The following is an 8,229-nucleotide window of genomic DNA, read 5'->3' as shown; positions in this document are numbered from 1 at the left end:
CCTTCCATCGTCAAAAATAACCTTTAAACAAAGAAAAATAATGTGTGTGTGTGTGTGTGTGTGTATAATGAAAAAATAACTGAATTAATTAGTTATTCTCGATTAATGTACAATTAAACGTAATGTTAACGAATTAACGGCACTGTAGTCTAATAGAGAAGAACAAGCACGGACAGGCACTAGATAAGGCTGGTTATCTGTCCGCACACACCGGCATAAAGATAAGAACTGGTAGTGATTTGATAGTTTGTAAATTACATATAAAGAAAAAGTATTTTTACCAACCACACAATCTGGTTTTGGAAAAAAAACCATAGCACATGCACTGCTCTGGTAAAGCTCTTGATTTAATTGATACCAAAAATAAAAAAAGAATATTATTCCAGAAACAGCTAAAATTTCGTTTTTAAATTGAAACGTTTTTATCACGTTTCTCTTTTTCGTATAGTTTCTGGCCTTTTTCCTATGGAAACGTGTGCAGGATCCAGACCTGAATCGTGATTCAAAAGGTTCTATCGCGCTAAGAGTCGCAATATCTAAACAAGAGGCTCTCATACTGGGTTATTTCAATAAAGGACCCACAATGTACATTTGCCCCACTTTTCGACAGTTACATTGGATTTGGGCGGAGGGGATTTTTCAACTCCTGTTCTAATTTGTTTGATGGTCTCGCTGGACTGCAGCTAGTATACTATAATATTATTTTTCATTAAATGGACCGTATGCATCAATGTAATCTCTAGCTACAGAGTATCGTAAATATTCTTTAGGATAGACACTAGTCCTCTCAAAAATCCAAATTTACCCAGTACATGCAAATGGAGCAGAATACCTTACAGTAGTCTCTAAAGTGCAGTAAGTTTGAGATTTTAATTTTTAGGAAACAGTTTGGGTATCATACCGGGACGATCAAATGCTATACTGAAAAAAACTAAAATTTCTAGAACACATGCTTAGTTGGATAACTGTGCACTGAGTATAAACATATGCTATTGATTCTGTACAACGTATCAGCTGTCTACTTTTTTTTATTCAATGGAACAAAACAGGAATCCAAGAGCTAAAGCGTAAAAGCCATAGAAGCAGGAAGAAAAAAGAAAAAGCAGGTTTATTCAAGAACAAAGATGGAGGTTGAAGTATTTTAATGTTAGAAATTGACGCAGTTAGCACTTAAAGATATTTTTACTAATGTTACTACGTAAATTTTCTCATGACAGTGCAAGGAGACTGTGCTTTACTCAATAATTTTGTATCTGAACGTGATTTTTGATTATGTGACTTTTCTTGAGAGATCTAAATTTTCTGTTATTTTACAATTTACCTACGTGTTATGATGGAGGTTGTAGGAGACTATGAGTATAGTAGCAGGGATATGATAGGACATGGTGCATTTGCTGTGGTTTTTAAAGGCCGTTTAAGAAGCGTAAGTATAAATTAATTACAAAGTAGCCTAGACCTAGGCTAATACATCTAATGTATACTTAGTTTATAGGCTCTGGCTTAAGACATTACAAAATCTTTGTTGTTCTTTGTCAATAGACCTAGGCTATATAGTTTGATTAAGTAGGTTTTAATTTCCTTATAAGTAACAGGTATGGGGAATAATAGAAATTCCACACAATTTAGTAAACAGTGTTAATAGTTGGATTCAGTTAACCATATGAATAGCAGCTTCACCTGACCTTTTCTACATCCTCCTCCATATACTGATGGCTGTTGGCTCCCTAACTGAGAGATCACAGATTCAAATCCCGAGAAGGACCAATCGTGTGTAGACATGATATAGTGAAGAATAATAGGCCTAAACAGTGTAGGCCAAGGTTGCATTGAAACTGGTAACGCTAATGTTGAGGCTTAAAGAGAGAGAAAAAAGACCCTTGCTACAGTATTTGGTCACATGAAATTTAAGGTGTCTTTGGAATCCGGGTCATATACAAGTACTTTTTTTCATGATTTGTGATATAGTGTTAATATTGACGGAAAACGAAAACTATTAGGTTGCGTTAGGGGAGACTAATAAGCAGCCTAAACTTTTGGGTAGGGTACTGTAAGATAAGCGGATCCGGTTTTTTATATCGAAATTGGCAAACGATATTAGTTAATCATAACCATCGATATAATCAATCGATACCTAATATTCGCATATCGAATCATAGACTATCAAATCGATATAAAAGTAAAACAATCATATGTTTTAAATTAAAAATGTGAATTTGAAAAATTTTGATGTAACAAATAACCTTTACCATTAACCTTCTTTTTTTGCATCTGAAACGACCATTGTGAGCTCCTCTGACATTACTTGTTACCTTTCCACCAGGCCCGTAGCTAGGCCCTTGGAGCCCACGGGGCAGAAAGTCCATTCGGGGGCCCCCCTTGTTATAATTTCGCACTTTTTTTTTTAATTAATAGAATAAAGCATACAGTAATTATAGGATTCCTTTTAAAGCTTAGAATTTATGTGCATTTTTTTATTATTATCCTATTATTAATTATTATTACCTTTTTTTCTTATTAAATCGTATAAAACTTAATTGTTTGCTTAAACTATGTTTAACAAATTTCTACGGTAATACCATAAACTGTAATTGATTTTATATGCAAATTTGTATGACTCCTGGCCCTCCCTGGTGGCCATTATTTTTGGTTTTAGAAGCCATTATTTTTCAGCTTACCATGGTGATTGGTATTCTATTTATAGTGCCTGAAAGGAAAATGAAAAACATAATATTTTTTCAAATTTTATTCACAATAATAATAAATAAATTAAAGACATAAGTGCTGATGTCCTTAAAACTTTTTAGTCTCTTCTTATGCCTACATCCCAAGCATTGTAGTTTAGTAGATAAACATAACAAGTAATATCATTAATTAAGTAATACTTTGAATACACATCGGACAATAAATTGTATACTTATTTATGGTGTTTATGGTAATACTGTAATACCATTAATTATATATGATCAATGGTGGTAATACCACGATCATTCTCAGTTTAAAATTGCCCAACTAGTTTGATAGTGAGAATGCACTGAACTTACTAAAAGACGTTTCTTCTTGACTTGACACTAGCAAAAACATCAATAATTCGGTCAAAATCTATTTTTCGGGCTCTGTCATTTTCAATAGACAAAAGAGCCAAATCAGTGAGACCGTTGTTGTACATGGAGCTTCGCAGGGTAGTTTTAGATGATTTTAATTTTGAGAATGATCTCTCTCTGCTTTGGCTACAGTCCACAGGACGTAGGTACATAAAGCAAATGCTGTTAGTACACCTCCGTAGGTTGATGCTAGGGAACTGTTTTCAAATGAGTAGGAGATTTGCAACTTCTTTTACTTCTTTGAAATCCTTTAATTTGGTTGAAAAGCATTCCTTACGGATAAAATCTGACTTTGAACAATGGCGATACATTCATCTGAAAATCTGCTTACAAAATTATCACTTCACAACGCAGATTCTTCATCTGAACATGAGGCCAGGAAAGAGGGTGAACAATTTTTATAGGCATCAATCACTTGCTTCATGCCTTTAAAACGGTTGTCAATTTTGTGACACTATAGTATCAACCATTGGAAGAATATTGTCACTCTGAATTGCTTTGGATCTGTCAGTCTTTGGTCCTTCACAAAGTTCCTCAAAGTGCTTTTTTTAACCTTTCTTGCACGTTGTGCCAATAAACTTCATGGGTAAATCGAATCCCCCATTTTGAACAAACTTCTTCTGCTTCACTACAAGACTTCATCAAAGGACCAACGAAGTTCGGTTTACTTTCAATAAAGCAATGCCTAGGAGATCGTACGCATGTCATTAAATCAATAGATTTCCGTTTGCAAGGATTTTTGAAGCAATGTTTATTTCCCCAAAAGTTTGCACTGGAGCAGTCAAAGAGTCAAAACAAAACTAAAAGATTTCTAAACCTTTTTTTTGAGCCCCCTCAACAGCTTCATCCCTTTCCTTTGGCATTTTGCTTGTCCAAAATTATTTATTTAAGGCTTTCATTACATCACCGAACCTTTCCTTTAAAGAGTACACAGCTTCATATCTCCCTGCCCAACGTGTAGGTTTAAAGTCTTTAATGTACCTTGTCTTAAGGTACAGGAGCCTTCTGATTCTTCACTGTACAACCAGAAAAGACTTTTAGTTCTTGCCAACGAACAATGCTGTGGCCAAATAAAAACTGTAAAAATTTGCACCGTCTCAAAAATTGTGCTATTTCCTCGATTGCGTTCAACCGGCAATCTTTAACCCTTTTCCGGCCAGGCGTGCATATATATGCCGCCACAGATCGTATCTGAAAAGTGCCAGGGGGCGGCAATATATTGCCGCTTTGATATTACGTGTGACGTTTTTTCTTAAAAAATAAATACGACGTCAAATGAATTAATATTGCTTTATGTTTTTTTATTCCCTGGTATATTGTAGATATTAATATGAATAATCATTTTTATTTTGGACGTCTATGCATTTTTTATTTCCGTAATTGTCACGTGAACATTATCAGCTGACTCAGCTCTGTGACTCATCCTATTGGTTGCTTCATACATTTTCTTTGAGAGTACATTCATTATGCTTTATGTATCGTACTATTGTAAATGCTGGATTCTCCTTTATTATTTTATTTTGTGGTTGTAAATATTAGTAGTGTTATTAAGTTTACATGCTTAGAGCTATTGTGTGTAGAGTTAACAATGAACTGAACCAATTTTTGCGATCTCACAAGGAATTAAAATATGTAGGCTAAGTAGCATATTGATCAATAGAAAAAGTGTAAATAAATTTTAAATAAATTGTGGTAAATATTTCTTGGTAAATATGTTTTTATTTAACTGTATTGAAACTGTTTATGGATCCTACAAATCACATATCTCTGATTTACAATACACAACAAACACCGGTACACACAAATTCCATAATGTAATATTAATTATAAGGTTTCTTTTCTTGCAGTGTGTAGACGGGAGGGGTGGTCAATTGTGGATTGGGGGTGCTTGTGAGTGGGTGGGGAGGTAGCCGAGGCTGTGTGGTTGGGTGTGCGGAAGGGGTCGCAGTGTATAGTGTTGTGGAGTGTAGGTCATTGTACACGTGTTGGTCAGGGTGTTCATTTTAAAGTATGGTGGGGTCTGGTGTTTAAGAAGGGAGTAATAGAAGTGATTTTAGTGAAAGAGAAATACAACACCACAGAATTGACTCTTGAGGGACGTGTGTGTTGTGTCTATCTCCTCTTCATACTAATGTACATATATTAGGACTGCACAATACGACACATCTCTCGGAGCGGCGTGTGATAAGATTTACATTTATATCTATATGCGTCATTACCAGGGATCATACTATATGGTAGTTTTAGGAATCATCGACAACGATCAAGCGAACAGGACTCTACTAAAAAAATTACTTAACAGTATATTCTCATTATTTCAGGATTACACATAGACATGGGAGGAGTAAAGAAGTTTCACTATGTCAGTTGACTAGATATCAATGAACAAGGTTACACATGCTAATTAGTGCGCTCTATACATAAGTCGAGCATCACATGTATTGTGTGAGTTACATATTGAGAGGGGAGATATAGGTTTTTGTATTGTAAAATGTATGTAAGACAATTCTTTATTAACATACTTAGAAGTAGTGGTTGCAATCTTCTTCACGGTGGGACACTTCTCTAATTGGTAAACACTGACACTAGTGAAAATGTGGGGGGACGAACTGATCTCGTGAGTGCTTTGACGACCTCGCGGTAATATGAACAGTGCTTAGATACATGAACAGGGTACTTCGAGCTATTCTAGTACACTTTGTCTGTTATTATAGCATACTTGCAATATCTTATTGTATTTTGTTAATGGTAATTGGCTGTTTGCGAACCTGGCACTGTGGAGGGTACTTGGTGTACGTAAAGGGATGAGTGTTGGGTCCTGTGTCGTCATAATATTTGGGGGAGATCATACCTATTCACACACATACGGTTTTGGTGGACTCGTGACATACGGAGAGTAAGAGGTGTGGGTGAGAATGAGGGTCTAACGTGCGTCAATTGCACTTGTATCATGGGGCTGGATAGGCTATCCGGGTGAGTTACTAGTGTGGGGGCATTATGGATATCTGTGGGTGGATTGGTCAGGTTATTTCTCATCTATTTGTGTAGACATTTATCGGATGTCGTGGATTGTCATACTTATTGTATCTTGGACGTCAGTATGGAGTAAACACAAAGTCCACGTCGAGTTTGACGGTTGTTTTAATACGTCTGCGTGATGTTTGAGAATATGATTTGGCGCAAATCAAGTATCCTTCAGGGAGCCACTGCATGCGTTGTTACATGAGATGTAAGGAATGGTCGCTTTGGCTTATCTGAAACGAATTGTATAACAGGTTATTAAGAGGGATACAGTTGTGAGCGGTGCGTCTGGCTACGAGTCATGCGCTCGCATAGGTGGCAGATGTGAGACGTCGAATATGTGCGTGTGTCAAGAGTGGGGGCGGGAAATGTGATATGTATCTGCTCTGAGTGAGTTAGTATCTAGCTCTCTCTTCTGTCTTGTTCTCTCTTTCTCACAATACGTGGTTTATTCGCTGAAGTTGGGTCAATTGGTGTGTGATTTTGACACGACAAGTGCACTTGGATGGCACGAGTAGTCGAAAATTCGTAACGCTAGAGGGAGGAAGATCACAGTGTCTTATTTCTTGAGTTCATGCTTTTGATGTGTGATGGTTTATCATACAAGTATGTACAAAGTGTATGGACATAGGGTATGAGGTCTGAGGACGGGGGGGCTTCAGGTCTAATTGGTTTGGGCGATGATGAGTGGTGGGGGGTGGGGATGTTGGTGCGAGTATTATTGTTGGCCAGGGCGGTAATATAGAGTTCTGAATATTTTTCGGTATTGTTCGACAGCTGTAGACCTGCCACTGTGGTTGCAGGGATATTTAAGTAGGGTGGGGCAGTCCGAGGAGTGAGAGGGAAGCAGTGTGGAATAGTGGGAATGGACCTTGGTGAGAGCATTAGTCTGGCGTTTACAATGGCACACGATATTTTTGGGTAAGGGGCGCTTATTTTGTAATTCATTGAGTGTGCTTGTCGAGCAGGGTAGTGTCAATAGGTTTTTTTGACAGGCAATATGTCGATACTACAATTGATTAGTCAAGAATAATGTTACGGCAATGAATATAACTGGGAGTTTCGAGGAATTCAAGTATTGAGAGAATGTGGGCACAACTGTTTAGAGGTCTCGTATCCGCCTGAAATGATTGGAGGAAGGAGAGTCACATGCTTGGGAGTGGGGTGGATGAGTGGTATCTGCGTAAAAAGCTTTAGTTGGGTGGGAAGCATTACGTAGACTGTACGTTCTTGCTTTTTTTTCGCTTAGAGCGGGAGGGGGAGTCTACGGCGGTGGGGGGACGGTTCGTAATACGCTGACCAGGATGAATCAAACTGATTGTGCCAGTCTGGCTACATAGCAGTCTGACAAATATGCTGCTAGGGGTTCTTATCGTGATGTCAGGGGCAGATCTAAGGGTACCACGTGACGGGTTTGGCATGTTTCGCACCATGTGCTTCATAAGATCCGAAAGGTCATGAGTTATGTGTCAGCATGTGCTGTGAATTCTCAATGGTCTTAAGATAACGTACACGAAAGGATGGGGATCTGATTGTTTGCTGGGATCACGCGATCCGTCGGGGTCACTCTCGTGATAGCCTGCAAGTATATAGAATTTCTTCATGTTCCTCGATATGGGGGTCGACAAGGGCACAAGGCAAAGGGGGTTGGCGAAACTAGCAGCAGGGAGGTGGTGGTTCTGTCTTAGAGACTTATAACTCAAATAGCGTTGTGGTGGTAGAGAGAAGTTGGCGTCTACACAATCTAAACATCGGTCTGATGAGCTTCAGTATATGACTGAGGAACTTTATGGGACACGTAGGACACATGTTGTTGCCTAATATATATTCTGGCTTAAGTAAAGGGTTACAAACACATAGTAGATATGGAGTACGAGTTATGATTTTGGGACAGCGAGCTAGGGGTGGTAAGAGTTTGTGTGCGTAGTATGCCGAGATGATATGTGGGGACGAAATGGGGGTGACGGGGTAAGGGGGGAGGGGGGGGTCGCTGGAGGGGGGGGGGGGGGGGGGATTTGGGGATTGAAGTGTACGGTGGTGTTGTTCACGTCTCGGGGTTCGAGGTGGAGGTTGGGGGGGGGCTGGTCTGGAAAAGGGGTTTCTCAGG

At 38.5% G+C, this 8,229-nt stretch overlaps 1 protein-coding gene across 6 annotated transcripts in view; it reads left to right on the top strand.

Annotated features, from left to right (window-relative positions):
* The first annotated feature begins 1,065 nt into the window (after positions 1-1,065).
* LOC124367484 (serine/threonine-protein kinase ULK2) overlaps positions 1,066-8,229 on the top strand; it is a 91,316-nt gene continuing 84,152 nt past the window's right edge. For 3 of the 6 annotated variants that reach the window (XM_046824339.1, XM_046824342.1, XM_046824337.1), the window contains exon 1: positions 1,067-1,423. In XM_046824339.1, coding sequence (XP_046680295.1) covers positions 1,331-1,423 — 93 coding nt within the window. In that variant the 5' untranslated portion in view covers positions 1,067-1,330. Of the gene's footprint in view, positions 1,424-8,229 lie in introns of all 6 variants that reach the window. The other 3 variants (XM_046824341.1, XM_046824340.1, XM_046824338.1) reach the window with 2 other exon arrangements.

Source organism: Homalodisca vitripennis, chromosome 8 (genome assembly GCF_021130785.1).
Source record: "Homalodisca vitripennis isolate AUS2020 chromosome 8, UT_GWSS_2.1, whole genome shotgun sequence".
NCBI lineage: Eukaryota > Metazoa > Arthropoda > Insecta > Hemiptera > Cicadellidae > Homalodisca > Homalodisca vitripennis.
Note: the sequence above shows the minus strand (reverse complement) of the source record. Positions and strands in the feature narration are given on the sequence as shown.